At 35.0% G+C, this 18,543-nt stretch overlaps 1 protein-coding gene across 1 annotated transcript in view; it reads right to left on the minus strand.

The window, feature by feature from the left end:
• The window catches only part of LOC124158601 (palmitoyltransferase ZDHHC8), a 138,044-nt gene that overhangs the window by 15,734 nt on the left and 103,767 nt on the right, over positions 1–18,543 (minus strand). Inside the window, exons 7-8 of the mRNA XM_046533767.1 lie at positions 10,367–10,671; positions 5,783–5,986 (exon numbers count right to left, since the gene is read on the minus strand). Coding sequence (XP_046389723.1) covers positions 5,783–5,986; positions 10,367–10,671 — 509 coding nt within the window. The remainder of the gene's footprint in view (positions 1–5,782; positions 5,987–10,366; positions 10,672–18,543) is intronic.

Consider the following 18,543-nt stretch of genomic DNA (forward strand, 5'->3'; position numbering starts at 1 on the left):
GACAAAATCTAATGAAAATAATGTTTGTACTCGTCAGTTTACGGTGACACTAAAATAAACTACAATATCCTGAGCAACCCAAAAATTGTTCTACAGAGGGTACGCTACTAAGAATTGTATAACTGCAATATCCCTACACTAGCTCAACACTCGGGGCAACTGCTTTCCCACATGGTTCAGAGTTTTTTCAGAATTGCCTACCATCCATACCTTCACAGTGTGTGAAAAATCTTGCATGAATTAATAATTTACGATGCATAATTAAAATGTGCCCACCTTTTCCATTGTGAATCCTAATAATTTTTTCAAAAGACATTTATAATAATAAGAATAAACACAATTCTCAACTGAAAAATAGCCCTCAAAGTAAAACGTCACGGCTTATACAGAATGCACAGCTTGCTTTGGATGAAAAGTTAACATTCGCAAGCAAAAAGGCATGGAAACCTGAGAACTCTTTACGTCAAAAAGGCAGAAAGTGCACTATCTTCTATCATTTTACTCTTGACTAAAATTTTGTTTTAACTTTAAATGCAGTAATGGCTTCGTTAAATTAAATTGTCTTACATAAAATCTACATGGCCGAAAGTCAGTCTGCAGCAAATAATGTCATGAACTACAGCTGCATACATTTACTGTTGTCTTTTGTGGGACATTACAATGAAATCACACTTCATTAAAAAAAATAGATTTGGACACAAATCTTAATTAAAATTTCATTTTCATGGAAACCTCATGCTATGTTAACACATAGTACTTTTTGGCATATAAAACATACCATTATAAATAAAATGTACCAGTGGAAAGCGAAGTACTGGAATATGTGTACGTTTGATAGTCTCATTCCCCTGATAAGATATTCACCTTTGCTACATTTAAAAGTAGCCAAAATATACTTATTAAAACTGGGAGGCAAAAAAGACATTTCTTCAAAATATCATTCAAAAATTCCCTCTGTAAATTAATTCATAATAACGGTGAGAATAGTAAGACATGAACAGGAATACAAAAAACCAAAAAGAATGAACTAATTTGGAAGGAACACAAAATGCTATTAATAACTTAAATAAACATAATTAGTATCCATAAAAAAGTTTGTCGAAGAGAAGTTGAATATGATGTATGGAGACATGGTATACCTACAGAACAATCACAAAAAATAGACGATGTTCTAATACATTCATTTGCAATTGGGAATTCCACTGAAAATGGATGATTATGTGATAAAAAATATCCTCCGCAACTGAAAATTAGAGTGAAAGCAGTTCTACTCTAACCTCCCTATTAATCGTAAAAATCCACTTCGAAAACTGTGTAGCAATCTGTCCTCTAAACGACGCATTGCCATGTTTGCTGAGGATGATGTCAGAGTCTATATTTAAATTTCATCATCAGTCATGTGAAAGATTTATACTGAATAAATAACAGATATATAGATGCAGCACAGTCTTGGCAAACAGTGCTTATTACTTTTTCATCCTCCTCATCTACGGCAATTTCCATCAGTCCAAACATCTAATGGCTTCTCACACTGCATTTACCAAAAGGTAGTAAATTAAAAGTGTGAAACTTTTTGACTCAAAAAGGAAGTACGAAATGACTGTCATTCTGAAAGAGCGAGATATTTTTGGGCCAATGCTATGGTTATAGTAATAGACCTTAAATGTTTCATATACGTACTGTTTGTACAATTAGTATCAAACTAAACGTAAGTATTCTCAAACAATTCAACATTAAGTATGGATGCAAACATATTTTTAAAAAAACAGGAAAAGAAGTAGAAAAAGTTTTTGTATCGTACATTCCATTAAGGAAAAAATGATAGTCATCAAAAACAAATGGGTGAGGGTCACTCGAAATGGAACTCAATGGAGGCTTGTGAAAATCCAGAAAGGAATCCAGGTCATGAAGGCAAAGAAAACAGCCAAAATACCAATTAAGGATTCAATTTTATGATGCTGAAACTTGGTAAAATATTTCATAACAATAAAGAAAAGTATTATGAATTGAATTGCAAGGAAAGAACTGTCTGATGTGCCTAAATAACTGGTCCTTTAAAAAAAATCTAATTGAAAATAACACAAATGCACTAAAGATGGAAAACTTGGAAAAAAAATGTACTCGGTAAATGCTTCCAAGGACATACGACACAACTCCTAAAACACTTTGTGGTATATCGTTGATGTTTCTGTTACTACAACTGCTTGTCTAAAGATTCAGCTTTACAAAATTCAGTGGCTTAGTGACGGAGTAGCTATGTATTCGCTTTCCAATTTCTCAGCCTCATAATATTCAAATTTGAACAAAAAATGACAAAATCTAATGAAAATAATGTTTGTACTCGTCAGTTTACGGTGACACTAAAATAAACTACAATATCCTGAGCAACCCAAAAATTGTTCTACAGAGGGTACGCTACTAAGAATTGTATAACTGCAATATCCCTACACTAGCTCAACACTCGGGGCAACTGCTTTCCCACATGGTTCAGAGTTTTTTCAGAATTGCCTACCATCCATACCTTCACAGTGTGTGAAAAATCTTGCATGAATTAATAATTTACGATGCATAATTAAAATGTGCCCACCTTTTCCATTGTGAATCCTAATAATTTTTTCAAAAGACATTTATAATAATAAGAATAAACACAATTCTCAACTGAAAAATAGCCCTCAAAGTAAAACGTCACGGCTTATACAGAATGCACAGCTTGCTTTGGATGAAAAGTTAACATTCGCAAGCAAAAAGGCATGGAAACCTGAGAACTCTTTACGTCAAAAAGGCAGAAAGTGCACTATCTTCTATCATTTTACTCTTGACTAAAATTTTGTTTTAACTTTAAATGCAGTAATGGCTTCGTTAAATTAAATTGTCTTACATAAAATCTACATGGCCGAAAGTCAGTCTGCAGCAAATAATGTCATGAACTACAGCTGCATACATTTACTGTTGTCTTTTGTGGGACATTACAATGAAATCACACTTCATTAAAAAAAATAGATTTGGACACAAATCTTAATTAAAATTTCATTTTCATGGAAACCTCATGCTATGTTAACACATAGTACTTTTTGGCATATAAAACATACCATTATAAATAAAATGTACCAGTGGAAAGCGAAGTACTGGAATATGTGTACGTTTGATAGTCTCATTCCCCTGATAAGATATTCACCTTTGCTACATTTAAAAGTAGCCAAAATATACTTATTAAAACTGGGAGGCAAAAAAGACATTTCTTCAAAATATCATTCAAAAATTCCCTCTGTAAATTAATTCATAATAACGGTGAGAATAGTAAGACATGAACAGGAATACAAAAAACCAAAAAGAATGAACTAATTTGGAAGGAACACAAAATGCTATTAATAACTTAAATAAACATAATTAGTATCCATAAAAAAGTTTGTCGAAGAGAAGTTGAATATGATGTATGGAGACATGGTATACCTACAGAACAATCACAAAAAATAGACGATGTTCTAATACATTCATTTGCAATTGGGAATTCCACTGAAAATGGATGATTATGTGATAAAAAATATCCTCCGCAACTGAAAATTAGAGTGAAAGCAGTTCTACTCTAACCTCCCTATTAATCGTAAAAATCCACTTCGAAAACTGTGTAGCAATCTGTCCTCTAAACGACGCATTGCCATGTTTGCTGAGGATGATGTCAGAGTCTATATTTAAATTTCATCATCAGTCATGTGAAAGATTTATACTGAATAAATAACAGATATATAGATGCAGCACAGTCTTGGCAAACAGTGCTTATTACTTTTTCATCCTCCTCATCTACGGCAATTTCCACAGTGTAAGATTACTGTTCTCACTTTATGTTCTGGTGTCACACTAGCCCCAACAGGGCAAATGCTCAAATTTCTTTTCAGTTGAACGTATCCAACTGCTGAATCCATATGTCTCTCTGAAAATCGTTTCCAGGCCTTAGAAATGTTAAGTAAATCAGCATCAAATTAGTCCCGTTGTATTTCTCCTAAACATTAATTCACATAGTTAAATGAGATACAAACCAAGCTCTAAACTACTAGCGAACGAGATAGTTGATTTAATTTATCTTACATTTCACTTTCGTGGCTTCTCACCTCCGCACCGAGAAATCTTCATTGCCGGAGAGGAAATCACAGAATATGAATTAATCTAACTTATGAACATTCCAGAACGTGCCTTTACGAAGTTTGAGTCAGTCATTGTCCAATATGTACACCACAAAATATTTAAAACTATTCACAACTGTTTTGCACACATCCTTCAAGTTATAAATCACTATTATCGTTGCTGTTTATTATCATCATTGCTGTTTGTTATCGCCATTACTGTTTATTATTGCCATGGAACGAATCTGCTTACTCGCATTCTGATGTCACAGGGCGTTATTGTAGTGCGAAAGAATTTAGTAATTTTTGCAAACTTTGAAGCTCTATAGCAACAAGAATATTGAGAATTATGAAGTCATATTTTGCATACATTAATGACTTTAACTTACTAATCCATACATGTAAAAAAATTACTATTTTAATTTTATGAGGGCACCCCATTCCGATGGCCTATTATTTTGAGAATTCCACAATTAAATAAATGCAAAAACTTCCCTAAAATTCAGACATTTTATTTTAAAAAATTAGTTCTAATATACGAAGAATTACACTAAAGAAGGAGAGGGTGCAATAAATATGTACACCTCATGAATACTCAATCACCAAATGAAACATTTAATAGATCCACGGATGAAAAATGCTAACTTTATATACAAATAATGGCTATAATGCAATTATATAAAAAAGCTGCATACTTCTACTTCATGTGAAACTTGAAATTATTGATGAGTTGAGCACCGAACACATGGAATCAATTGAATTTTGATCAAGTGACAAATTGAGGGATTTCATAGGATTTGATCGAATCTTAAAACCCTCATTCCCATTATATTTGAAACCTATAAAAACTTGGTTGAGTTAAATAGTAATGAGCACTCTGATTTAAATAAATGAAATCATATGAATGTAAACTGCGAAGTTCATAGCAAAATAATTATTCAAAGCTTTAAAAATAAGCCCCTCCAATTAAGGTAAGCGCTGAGTAAACTGGTCCCCTCATACCTAAACAGGCTCATAAAATACATACCCGCATACACATGATAACAAAAGTTAGTTGAGTCACACCCTGACGTCTCTTACATAGACACACCTGAATGATACTGAATAATTGTGAAAGTATGTAAATACACCAAAAGATGAAGTTTTACATGAAAAATATTTGACTTAGCTGGGATTCGAACCCAAATCTCCCAATTGCTGGTTAGGCGAGTTAGCCATTTACACCACCAAACCAATTTCTCAGAGGGAACTTTGGGATGGGTTTTACTGAACAAAGTGCTGACGTCACTAGTCCTCACTGAGGCACATGTGCCCGAGGCCATGCTTACTAAGCCACTGTCAGAGAGAAAAACCCTACTTTGTTGCTACATTCGGCAACAACGAATTTTGAAGAACTGCATTAATTCTGGCTACGGGATCCAGGTTCGAATCCCGGCTAAGTCAAATATATTTTCATTGCAGACCTCATCCTTTGGTGTATTTAACTTTGCACCCATGCGCGTGACTGCGTACAAAGAAACTTGTTTCATGCAGAGCTTTGAAAGTATGTATGTAGATATATTTTATTTATCTTCCTCTGGGGAACCTAACAGGGCACAGAAGAGATTTATTAAAAGCGTAGTATCATTGGTGGATGGTGACGCATGCCCAGAGGAGAGACTGACCTTCTGATGGGACTTGACATGGCGAGCGGCGTAGGCACCCCAATGGCTTTGATGCGCTGCGTCATTGTGGGGCTGGGTCCAGGACCCACTCGTCCCCCTCCACCCCCACTGCCTCCCATGGTGCCAGGTGGGGATCGCTGCCTCTCCGGGGACAGGGGGTCGGGAGTGTGGCCTCGGGACTGCGGGGATGACACGTCCACCACCCTGTGACAGTGCCCCCAGCCGACGACAGAGGAGGAAGAAGAGACAAACCGGGGGAGTAGTGACAAGGGGAGTGGAAGCCATATGCACGAGAGCAAAAAGACAAGACACACACAGACAGGTAGACACGAGAGCGATGGAAAGGCAACGCTCTCAGTTCAAACAGGGCGACAGTACAACCTGAGGTAGCCCAACCCAAAGCCACCAAATCTGCTCAAATTGCCAAACAGCACGAGTGAGTACAATGCCTCAAACTTCCACCATCTCAGTTTAGCATTGAAAAAAAAAAACATTTGAGAAATACCTGAACGGAACAATATTACCTATGTCCATAAGAAATTTTCATTTTTCAAGAACCAACGAATGACCATAAGTAATTCAAATCCAATTTCAAAAGTTTCAAAGATTTCTTGACTCTTATAAATCTTTTCTTGCTTGTTTCAGGATATGTTTACAGTAAACTCCACATAAAATCAGACATTTTCATCTAATTAAGAAAAATGCAGCATAATGATTAAATTATGTAATGCTTACTCCATTTGCACGTCAGCCGCATGTCATGTTACGTCAGATTGAAAAATTATGAGGTGAGGTTAAAAAAGTAAAGAGGTAGCCATCTTCCATTAGGCAGAAATCTGTGCTTTTTGATGACCACTTATCACATAATTATTATTTATCTAACTGCTCTTTTTTGAAAATCTGCCAAAAGAATCTTAAATGTTTCATTGAAAATACAGCATTTCAACTTCTTTTCTTGATAACTCAACAGACAGAAACTAATATCCACTAAAATTAAATTCAAAAGGCAATCTAAGAACTTTTTTAGTATCAATGTCAGGTTCTCTCAACCAATATATTCTATGCATAGAAAATTATTGTTGAGAAAAACAAATGAAAACCTCAATTTTTGTGGGAAGATCAACTTTTAAAATAACATTTGACCCAATACTAACAACACTGAGTAAATCTTTAAAGCCAATAAAGTTATACAACATTAATGAAATGAATTTTTAAATATTTTTTTGAATGTTCAAAACACTATATATATGTGGCATGTAATGCTTCATGCTTAATAGGTATTGCACATAAGGATTGCGCACAAACAAAGTCAAATGTCAATCAAGGATGACATAACTCATTGACTCCCATTATAAAGCACTGGGAAACAGAAATGAAGCATGAAACCACCAACACTCTCACAAAAAATGAAATGAGCACAGAAATAACATTGAAAAGGTAAAATTCACCTATATGATGCAAGAAGGTAGAATGAAAGGGACAAATTTACAAACTAATAAGATGCAAATATGTAGTAAGAAATCCTGGAGCAGACATCAAAGTAAAGAAAACTGGGCATGTAGATACAACCTGATAAATTGGAATTCTGAGATGATTTTTGTAAAAAAAATTGCTTAGTCGATAAAAGCATCTAATGCTGATAAATTTCCTTTTTCAGTGTAAGGCCATGCCAGCAAAATAAGTGACATGTATATCTCTCATTAGAGGGACCAGTTAAGTGAAAATTACAGGGTTCACAGGCCTATCAGGAACCTAGGAACCGAAGGAGTACATAATTCTAGATATTTTGTGCATATACAAGTAAGCATAATATAACAAGATAATATAACTAATAACTTTTACTACGCTGCGAGAAATTTTCCACAAAATTTGATTATACATTTCAATAACTTTACTTGGAGATGATGAAAAACTTCAATTATATTTGCAGATAATACATTCTTTATCATGCACCCTTACAGTAGGGAAAGGGAATCAAAATTATAAACCTGGATTATGGATAGTGCTAGATAGAGTTCTTAAATCCTTGAAAAAATATACAAACAGTATTTCAAATCTAAAATATGAATAAAATGTCAATACATATATATAGACAGAGTAAGGAACCATCCACACATTTGAGGGAAATTTCAAGCATGATTGGATGTTAAGAAACCAACAAGCACAGACTAAATTCCAAATAAAAACATTTGGCTGGCATGAAGATAAAGTTTAATGTAAAACACAATGAAGAGGCAGTGAAAAAAGTTACCATAAGGGGTTGAGTGAAATGAGGTCAAGGAAAAAATAAATACATATTTTCTACATTGGGGATATTTGCAGAAAATTATATGAATGAGAAAAATAGAGAATCATTAGGTGTACATAGTCAAGAGAAGAAATTCTAAGAGGAGTAGACAAGAGCAAATTCATAGGTGATGGACCACACAGGTGCAACAGGTGTAACACTAGTATGGTGCAAAAAAAAGTAAGTAGAAACATAAGAAATATAATTAGCAGGGTGAAATTTTTTCATGGATAATGGGCAATACAACTGAGGTTGTACTGCAGAGATAGCATATTTGAATCTGACTAATTCTTCATATCTGAGTAAATTAAGTCTCTACTTAAAGCATTCATATTGGATTATATTAAGTGAGTTTCTATACCAATGCGTGGCTCAATAAGTAATGAAAACTGAAGTTGCAGATCAGAGTGAAAGCATATTTTATATCCAAGTCTTAGTTGTTACAAACAAAATATTCTCCGCAGACATTTCCTTACATACCAAGATAACAGTGCAACAATGCTTAATCTTAGATATAAAATTTTTCATTCCAAATGAATGTCCACATCATGAATTGGATATCTTCTAACAGTAACTGTAGTTTTAGGACACATTGGACACACATTAGTCTTGTTCTTAAAGGCATTAATGGTTTCCTAACTTTATTTCATAAAAGGACATCTTGATTGAAGGTTTTCTCAAGATATGTTGCAGTCCTGGAAAATCCAAATTTCTTATAACAATTTCATCCATATATCCATATATTTGTTCGTAGCACAAACTCAATACCAACTGTTATTGCTAATACTTTAGTAGACAGCTAAATAAATACATTAGTATACTTAGAAACATACAAAGTTAACAGCACCAAAGCAAAACATAAGCAAAGCAAACACAATTCAGTCGTGAGATCAAAAATGGGAGCACAAACGTTCTCCGAGAAGGGCACACACTATGGAAAGAGGGTTTAAAGTGAGTGGATAAGTTGAGAGATTATTGACAGGACAGATTCAAGGAGGGATCAATCCTCATCCAGTAGGAGGGGTGAGCTGGAATAAAACATCAGTTGCATGCAATCATTAGGAGGAAATACATTATATATCTAGCACTAATTATGTTTACGGCAAAAGAAGCTTGATTCTGATGCTTGAAAATTGAAATCATGAATTTAAAAGGACTAATGACTGATTGAGTAACCTCCATTTCAATTAGCCATAATAGGAAACTCCACACACTATCACTGAACCAATTAACAATCCCTAAACCTGAGAGAGGAGACCCTTGTAGAGTCACTCAGGCACAGCTAGATACTCCAGAACAAGGATGACCAATCATATCGACACCCATGTTACATATTTACTTGACTAGTTGAGGCATTTAAGAAAAAAATCTATTCCCAATACATTTAATAAATGACCACAGGATTCAATGGCAGAAAAACAGCAATTGCAGTAAATTTGATTACTACATAAAGCCAACAATATATTAAATCTGTACAGTTTTTAAGCGTATAATGGTTAATATATTTTTAAATTCACAGATTACCAGTTGTCAAGCTTGATCAACAGTCTCCTACATTTTTTTAGATAGTTGATATAAGTACATCACCATAATTTTAGTACAAGGCCTTCAACACAATGAATTGTGTGTTTTCCCGCATATAACTGAATATTATACTAGCTTAGTTGCTTTTTTATCCATTAGATGTTTCCATACGTATGGACATTAAGAGGTCATTTCAAATATATCTTGAGAACAATATGAAGCATATCATTTTCTGAATAATGCTGTTTTATTGAATTTAAAAAGTTACCACTGCATTTTTTATTGGCAATGAACTAATAACTTTGCCCATCTGGTCGTAAATGTTCAAATATGGTCATTCAAATTATTTCCTAAGTTTCATATATTATTCAATTACCAGATAAATCTTGTTTTGTAAAAATTATCTCATCGCCAAGTTGGGGACTGTAGAAAACATGAAGTATGATTTAGTTTTTCTCCGAGAAATAATATGGAAGTGGCCCTTTCACCTTAAAAATCTTTGTACTGCAGACAAATCTTAAGTTTGACAAGGAACCCTAGATAAGGATATAACATGAAACTGAAAAAAATGTATAGACTTATATAAATGAGCACAACAATATTATATGTTCAGCAACTTCAAAACTAGATCATATCCATGCCTCCTTCCTGCTCAACTCACATTGTAGGAAAATGTGATGGAACAGATTCATCTAACCATTTCTAAATTGGCTATTTCACTTACATAATGAGCCGATATGTATGATTAATTAGGGAAGGCCATAGTCATTCACCTGGGTCTTGGATGAGGAGATCCACGCCCATACTGGCCCCTTATCTGTGGCCCACCACCACCAATGCTGCCCTTCCGTGGGGAGTCTACGCCATAGCCTCCTTGATGCGACGAGGAGTGCATATCAGATCCCCCTCCTCCCCCATTCCCCCCATCCCGTCCTCCACCCCCTGCTCCGCTTGGGGGCAAGAAGAAGTTGCTCTTGGAGCCATGACGCTGGAGGGGAGGCGTGGGCTCACAATCCTGCGACTGGGATGCCGTCGGCTCCATGTCTGTGTCGTCCGAACCCTCGTGGCCAGGGGAGAGCTGGATAATGCCACAGTGGCATCGGGAGAGAGAATGAGGAGGCAGAGGGTAGGGATGAGAGTAATAGAAGCCAGACGTGGAGAAAAGTAGGCAGGGAGAGCAGGAAGAGATAAAAAAAAACCATTAGAAATCAATCAATCATCTAGGAGGGTGTTCAATGCGTTCACTATAATTCACTATGACAATGAAAAAAATTACAACACTCACTCATGGGACATTATATCTCAAATATGTAAGATGTGACCTCATTTCTCCAATAAATAATTCAGAGGCAGGTATCACATATCAAATTTATACTTTAAAATGCTTAACTATTGACCACACATGAAATAATTCTAATAAATGGCTTTTTATAAATTATTTAAAATTTATGTTAACATCTTTTTTACAATGGCAAAATATATATCTACTCCCACAATAATAATAACCTACTAAAATAAATGGCTTTTCAATTTTCAAGATTTGAAAACATATCAAGCACTTAATTCCAAGGTATAATTGAAAATATGTGGTACTAGAATACTATTTTGTCTTAGCTAAGCTAGTAAAGCCATTCCAAACAACAATAACTTTAATCGTCCATTCAATCTCAATAAAATATGACGAATGAAGTCTCTGAAATATGATTACCCTTTCATTTTTGAGAGAAGCTGAGGCCACAGGAGAAAAACTTTACCTGGCATTATGAAATGTTACGACACATTAACTCTTTCAAAAAGGACATCATTACTAAAGGTTAGACGAGATAATTAAGTGAAATTTTAAAAATCAATCACCTAATATACTTATTCAAGTTTAATTTTGACTTACAAAAATATTTAATCAGAGATGATGTTCAACAATTACTTCAGAAATCTATGAAAATTTAAAAGACTATCTTTTTCAAATTGAACATTTTAGCTTCCATAATTACAACAAAAAACTAGAAGTGCATAATATTATTTTACAGGGAAAACTGTAAGACACACATAAGACAGGTAGTATTGACTACAAAATTGATGTTCACTTAAAAATCTTACAATAAATGCATGCCAACGTGTAACTTTACTTGAAGCATGAAATGTTCTACCCAATTAAACATAGCTAAGCAACAGAGTAACAGCACCATTAAAATACAGCTGCCACTTGGAGATAAACTTGTCAAAAGTTCAACAAAAAATTAAAGCAAATGGCAACACAGACATAAAACATTTTTATTATTATTCACCTATAAGCTAACAGAGAGAATTTCTGGGATGGAGGAAAAAAGCTGGTAATCAGCATTTGGAGTTGCAAAAGCAGGCAAAGGTAAACAGAGAAGGGGAGAGTGTAGGGACATTTCAGGAAGAAAAGGAAACACATTGGAGAGCGCAGGATGACAAACATAGGGTGCATGGAAATCAACCAAGGCTAAGCAAAGGAAATAAAATTACAAACTGATAAAGTCATCTTTTCTTTACACAGGCACACAATGCATTCTATTGGAAACAAGTTGAAGCAGTTGCGCAGTGGTGGGTGTGCATGTGCTCCAAAACAATCACGATACTGTGTCGTACATGTTTTGCGATATCAGGGGCCTCTTCTTTAGATTCTGCATTCGCTTTCTCAGTGGGAATCAAAATCAAATTAATGAATGAGAAGTTTTTTTGAAGTCACTTCACATTTCATAAATATCACGCACACACACAGACATACCAATTATTACCAGATACTACTTCTTCAAATTTATGTAAATATGAACACTAAAAATTCATTAGACAAGTCAATTTCTAGCTAAGAGAAATGATATTTTCAACAATTTAAATAGATGGTTGATGAAATAACTCTTCAGTAGTAACAAAGAGACAAAAGGGTAATGCATGTACATTATTAACTATTACTAATTACATAATTTGTAGTTATCATGGAAAAACTGGAGAAAAAATTATTAAAGCTAAAACATTATTTATATGGGAAGGGTTTACATGATTTTCAGGAATATCTCCTCACCATTTCACTCAATATAATCCGTGGTTTAAGGCTTAACCTGAAGGAATCAATTTTTTTTAGATGGAAACTTTAGCCCAGTGACTCCACAGTGATTTCATCATAAACCAAACGTAACCAGGGATTCCACATAAAGCTTCATGTAATGGTTGAAATTCAGTGTTGAAACCCAGGTTAAGCCAAATCAATCAAATGAATTTCAAAGAAAACACAAGGCTTAAGTTTCTGCTCTGCCATTAAATCATTAACTTCCGTCAGAATGACTATTTCTATCTACCTAATCTATCAACAGGTTGTATAAACATCGCAATCCATACACTCCCAAGAACACCATTCTCTTCATGTGCTCTTGCCCTGGCGTTACCTTGTATTAAATGGGAGGGAAAATTCAAAGAGAGCTACAATGATGTGGCATGCATGGCCTCCCAGAGGTCACGACCATGGAGCTTGGTAAGCAAAAGCATTGCAAGAGCAATGGCATGCCAGGTAAACACCAAAGCATTTAGAGCAGCAAACGAAATTTTTGAGAATCCTTCATAGTGTAAAAACAAGGAGTACATACTACACATATTTTGGAAATGGTTGGGATAACACAACTGTTTGATAGGAATGTCATCGACTTGCATAATACACACACAGTTCAACTCCCTTGCTGGTTCATAGTTACATAATCAACTTGGTAAACCATACAATAATTCAGAACAGCCAACATTACAGAAATTAACTACGCATAAACTGCCACAAGAATTAGTTTCGTTAGACTGGAAATTGAACAATGGACCTTAAGCTTGCTGGGTCATTGGCATCACGGGATCGCTGGAATTGAACCTGGTCTCATAAAATCCACCAAAACTACCTTAAAACTTAAATATCCCAAATGAAGAGGTGATACAAATACTAACCCAACAAATGGTAGGTCTGAGTCTCAATACCAGTCCAGTCTTTTCACTGTGGCAATTTATTTTGAATATCATGCCTTTGATTAAAAATTTACGTAAAAGGGTGTAGTAGAAAATGTTAGAACAACCTTTTACAGATAAAAATATGTTGGCAGCAGGATATTGTGTCATACTATAAGGCAGAACTGACAATTGACAAGTAAATGGATACATTTTTGAATATCTATGCACAAGAGAGGATGGATCATTCTAATATAACAATGGTTCTGAGAAAAAACATTGGCCTCAAAAAGGAAAAACATTGCTACTTCTAGCATTTCACCCCAACACCACCCCTTTGCCTGAGGGCTGACCTTATCAACAAGATATGAACACACATTATTAAAAGTTGAATGCATTCTTAAAAGAAAGGAATATTGATGAGCTAAGTCACCAATTATTTTCATGATTCATGAGAAATAAACTTTTCAATATACAGAAAAAATTTATAATAGGGTAGTTTCCTTCATCAAAGAAACCGAAAGGCATTGATTGCGATTTGTTACCCATAATTACTGTATTCATAATATACAAATTATTTTGTTTTAGGAAAACCGGTTTAGACGAATGGCAATGGTCCATTTTTATCCTCATTTGAAAAGGGCCAGATTGGCGCCCATGCGATCACAGGGATCTAGTTTCTATAGGAGAAGATAGGAGTTATACATCGTCTGAGATTACCAATGCATGCATGAGGCGCAGAGCTCAGGGAAACATGTCTTAATAATCACCTATTAAAACTGGCTAAGGTCAGAAAGTTTTCTTCGTTTGATAAGGTATTAATAAACCTTTTTTTAAGCCAAGCGCTACCAGACAGCATGGTACTCAGCTACCCTCTAGCATCCTGCGTCCTATCAGCGCTCGGAGCCTCGATCAAGGTCACCTCACAAGGCGGGAGGGGGAACCAGAAATACGTCACACGGAGAGATTTCCTTACCCGTCGCGTTTTCGCGCGCTTGAAAATTTTCACTTTTCATTTAATCGCGAAAAATAGATATCGTCATTTAAAAATCTAAAAGCGTGAAATACGTACTCCAGGAGTAATAATCTTCCGATATAGGCAATGAAAAAATAATAGGAAACCACCCTATTAAATCCTCTGTGGAAAACATCCAATAACTTTTAAAGAATAAAAAAATTATGCATTGAAAAAGTTTAGCTGACTTGTAATGTAATGGAACAAAAGGATTACACTTATTCACAACTTCGGAAAATCACCAAACAAACACAAGAATAATTTACTGAATATCAAACTAACTAAACTGTAGCATTCTAAACAGGAAATCTAAAACTCAAACAGCTCTGCAAGCAATGGCGCTGATATTAAAAGAAAAAAACAGGGAATTAAGCATTATTAAACCAGGTTATTACTAAATTCAACACATATAATATGCCATGAAAACTTTAAACATTCCATAAGTGATCAATGAATAATTTAAAGAATAAGAAGTTATAAACTTTGTTTGACATAAATTTACTTAAGCTTTGCTCTCAGAACCATTATTCACAACAACTACTCTTTTTCAGACAATAGGGTAGAAAGAAAAAGGGTATCCATTTCCAAGACAAGAAAATTTCCACTGAAATAGGTTTTATGGCATGAGTTTGCAGCTGAGGTGATGTAAGGGAAGTGGGTGTTCATAAATGCTTCAAAACCACAAGATTTGAGGTATGGAATGCATAAGTTTCTGCAGAGACGCCATGGTGCATTCTCCAAATTTGATTTACAGCTTGTATTAGTGGATGGGAGGTAGAAAATATCGAATATACACAAATTTTTGATTGTGTTGCCATTTTGCAAAAGATCCACATTTGAAAAATTAAACGCACATAATGATGATACTACATGCACACAAAAAGAGTAAAAAAAAACAAATATTTTCAACAGACAACAACAATTAATACAGGCATAAGATTGGCATAAGACATGAAATATAAGATCAGCATATGCAAAATAAAAAACAAACAAAAATACTTGGGTGCCTTAAGGACATGGTTTAAGGGAAAAAACATAATACAATAAAATAAAAACATTAAAATATGCATTCAATCAAACACACACAAGGTTTCATAACCGCGCTCCTTATGAGAGCCCTAAATTATCTTCTTCTTACTCCTATTTCCATTCAGTGTGCTAGAAAAATCAACTAAGATAAAATATATAATCAATGAAATAATATTAATAACAATGAGTCCTCATCTACCTCAATTATTTTGCTGTGAGCAGCTAGTCGTCAAAACAAACTGGAGAGGAGGGTCACAGGCAGAACGGATATTGAAGAGAAGCCTCAACATGGGAAGCCATGCATACACTTCGTAATACATCATTTCGGCTCAAGTGGGGGTCATTCAGGAGGCAATATTCCACTCCCTAAAGAGGTCATGCAGAGTATGCAATGCTCTTCTCATTTCCCAATATTTGGGCGAGGAAGGAAAAGAATATTGATTGGGCCACCAGACATGGAAGGAGTGGGAAAGCAGGCCATAGTCAAAAGTCGGAATGATCAGCCACAGAGCCTTCATTCAGATCCACATTGACAAATTCAGGGCCATGGATGAAGACAATACTTCTGAAGCACTCAAAATTTACAGAAGTACAAAGATATGCACCTCCAGCAAAAGACATTTGGGAAGAAAACCTGGTGTTTTGGTAATCTCAGAGTAAATGGAACTCAAATGTACACCCAGTTGAACTGACAGAATGCATGACATGGGAGTGCTAGTCCTCCCATGCTTTGATGAAATTATTCAGACAGCAAGAACTTCAAATCATCTAAGCAATTAAATTTTAGGGCATAAAAAAGGTTCCAAAATAAAATGATGGCACTGGCAAATATGACTGCTTCCATTTCTACTTAAGAATTAATTACCCTATCTATACAGTAGACTTATCTACCAATAGAAATTGAATTAATGCAACCATAAACTTATGCAATTATAACATATGAAACCTGATTTAAAGAAATGAAAAAATATTTAAAGCTAATTTAGCAGAAGAATTTTCTTGCGCCAAAGTATGTTCCATTATGATGTCTAGCTCTAAGTATCCTGGAAGGACTAAAGAATAACTATTATCCATGTAAAAGCCTTTAAATTACAATCTATGCCTTAATTTTCAAGAAACTTATTCTCATATAATGTATCACAAATATGAAATAGAGAGATATAAGATTGAGTAGTCCAACTCTTGTATGAAAATAAAGAGATGCCATAAATTTTGAAGTCTTCTTTCATCTCAGGAGAATGGACACAAAGGAACCAATTCAAATGTGGATAATATTTCCATACATGAATGGCAACTAACAATTTCTGCAATGCAGATGTATCATATGCCTTAGTTCTGCCAACTGCAATTGGATATTAGAGCTGGTAAAAATTTAGTATGAATTACTGTAGTTTGAAGCAATATTAAAATAATATAAAACTGATTAGGCCAATGAAAAGGTATTTTGAGCATTATAACATAGCAAATTATCTACAAAAAATGAGTAGATCAAGGAAAAATGGCCACATAATGTGCTGCAGAACTTTCCCATAGTGGCACATGGGATCTGTGAAGAGAAATTGGCCCAGAGTGCGAAGTCAGCGTATGGTCAGCAAGGTGGAGATATTCTTCGAATGGGAGATACAACAGTAGGGTGGGAAGAAGCTTTTGCCCACTGCCAAGGACCCCCAAAATCAAACACTCAAAGTTTCCCAAAAGGCAAGGAAGGGGTCAGCGAAAGAGCCCCAATAAGATCATTGGCCCAGCACAAGTTAGAACGTGCCCTCTGCAGAAAGACGAGAATTCAAGATGCATCACACCAATGAGAAGGGAGTTCAACACCTTAAAAATGTGACTAACACTAGAGAAATCCCAGGACAAAAATCAAACTTGGATGAATTGAATGCAGGACAATAATAATAAAATGCAATGTAGGAAGATTTCTTGGGTTTCCCTGTGGACAACTGCAATAATACACTGGCATTTCTAAGGCCAAGTCAGCCTATGTCCTTGGAGTAGAATGAAATACCATGAAAAGTAAAATAAATTGAATTTCTTGATGAGGCTGATTACAACCACGAGATATAAGAAGTACAATGCCACTGAAGATAAAAAAAATGAGAGGAAATGCTCAGAACAATTCAAATGCAATAAAATAGAAATATAAAAATCCAAGAAATAGAAATACCATCCAATGGTTACCAGAAAGAAGGGTTCGATACCTTTATACATGTTAAAGAGGAACCTGAGTACAAACATAATAGAATGAGCTTCCACAACTTCAATGAAAAAAGCAAAAATGTGCAATACTACATTTTGAATTGACCACAGTGGAAACAATCAAGAAAAAAATTTCTTGGCATACTATAAGAACATTTATGGATGAAATGGACATGTAAAAATGTTATTGGAAGAAAAATAAAATATGTATGTATATAATTTTCTTTAGCCCATTTTAAAGCTGAACTGATTTCTTTAATCATATATTACAATACGCAATGGTTAAATACATTTTCCATGACCGAAATTTACCTAACTCTTTCCAATTCATAACGAGAAAGGATTCTACCTTCCAGATGGCAGTGATGGATACACTCCTACTATCCATGGCACCTGTATTTGCCGGCATTAAATTTCAAAATTTTCATTTCAATTGAATATTGCCTATCCAAGGAAGAGGTGGGATGTGGGGAGGAGAAATTCTATGGGAGTGTAGAGGAGAAATTTAAGCTTAAGGAAAGAGAGTGGAGATTGTGTTCGGAAGTGGCAGTATGCAAGAAAGCAAGCAGGCAGATGCGCATAATGAGGTTGGCTTGGTCAATACATTTGAACTTTCAATGGCCTGTACCTATTTAGACCCATGGTGGATGAGGAGGCAATCGGCGAGTGGTCTGCCTTCGAAGGAATGGGGTGGATGGGTTACAGAGGGTTGAGAGGGCACTACCCCAATGGTGGGCAACCCTCTGCAGAAGCTAGATTCAGCAC

Source organism: Ischnura elegans, chromosome 5, assembly GCF_921293095.1.
Source record: "Ischnura elegans chromosome 5, ioIscEleg1.1, whole genome shotgun sequence".
In the NCBI taxonomy this organism is placed as follows: domain Eukaryota; kingdom Metazoa; phylum Arthropoda; class Insecta; order Odonata; family Coenagrionidae; genus Ischnura; species Ischnura elegans.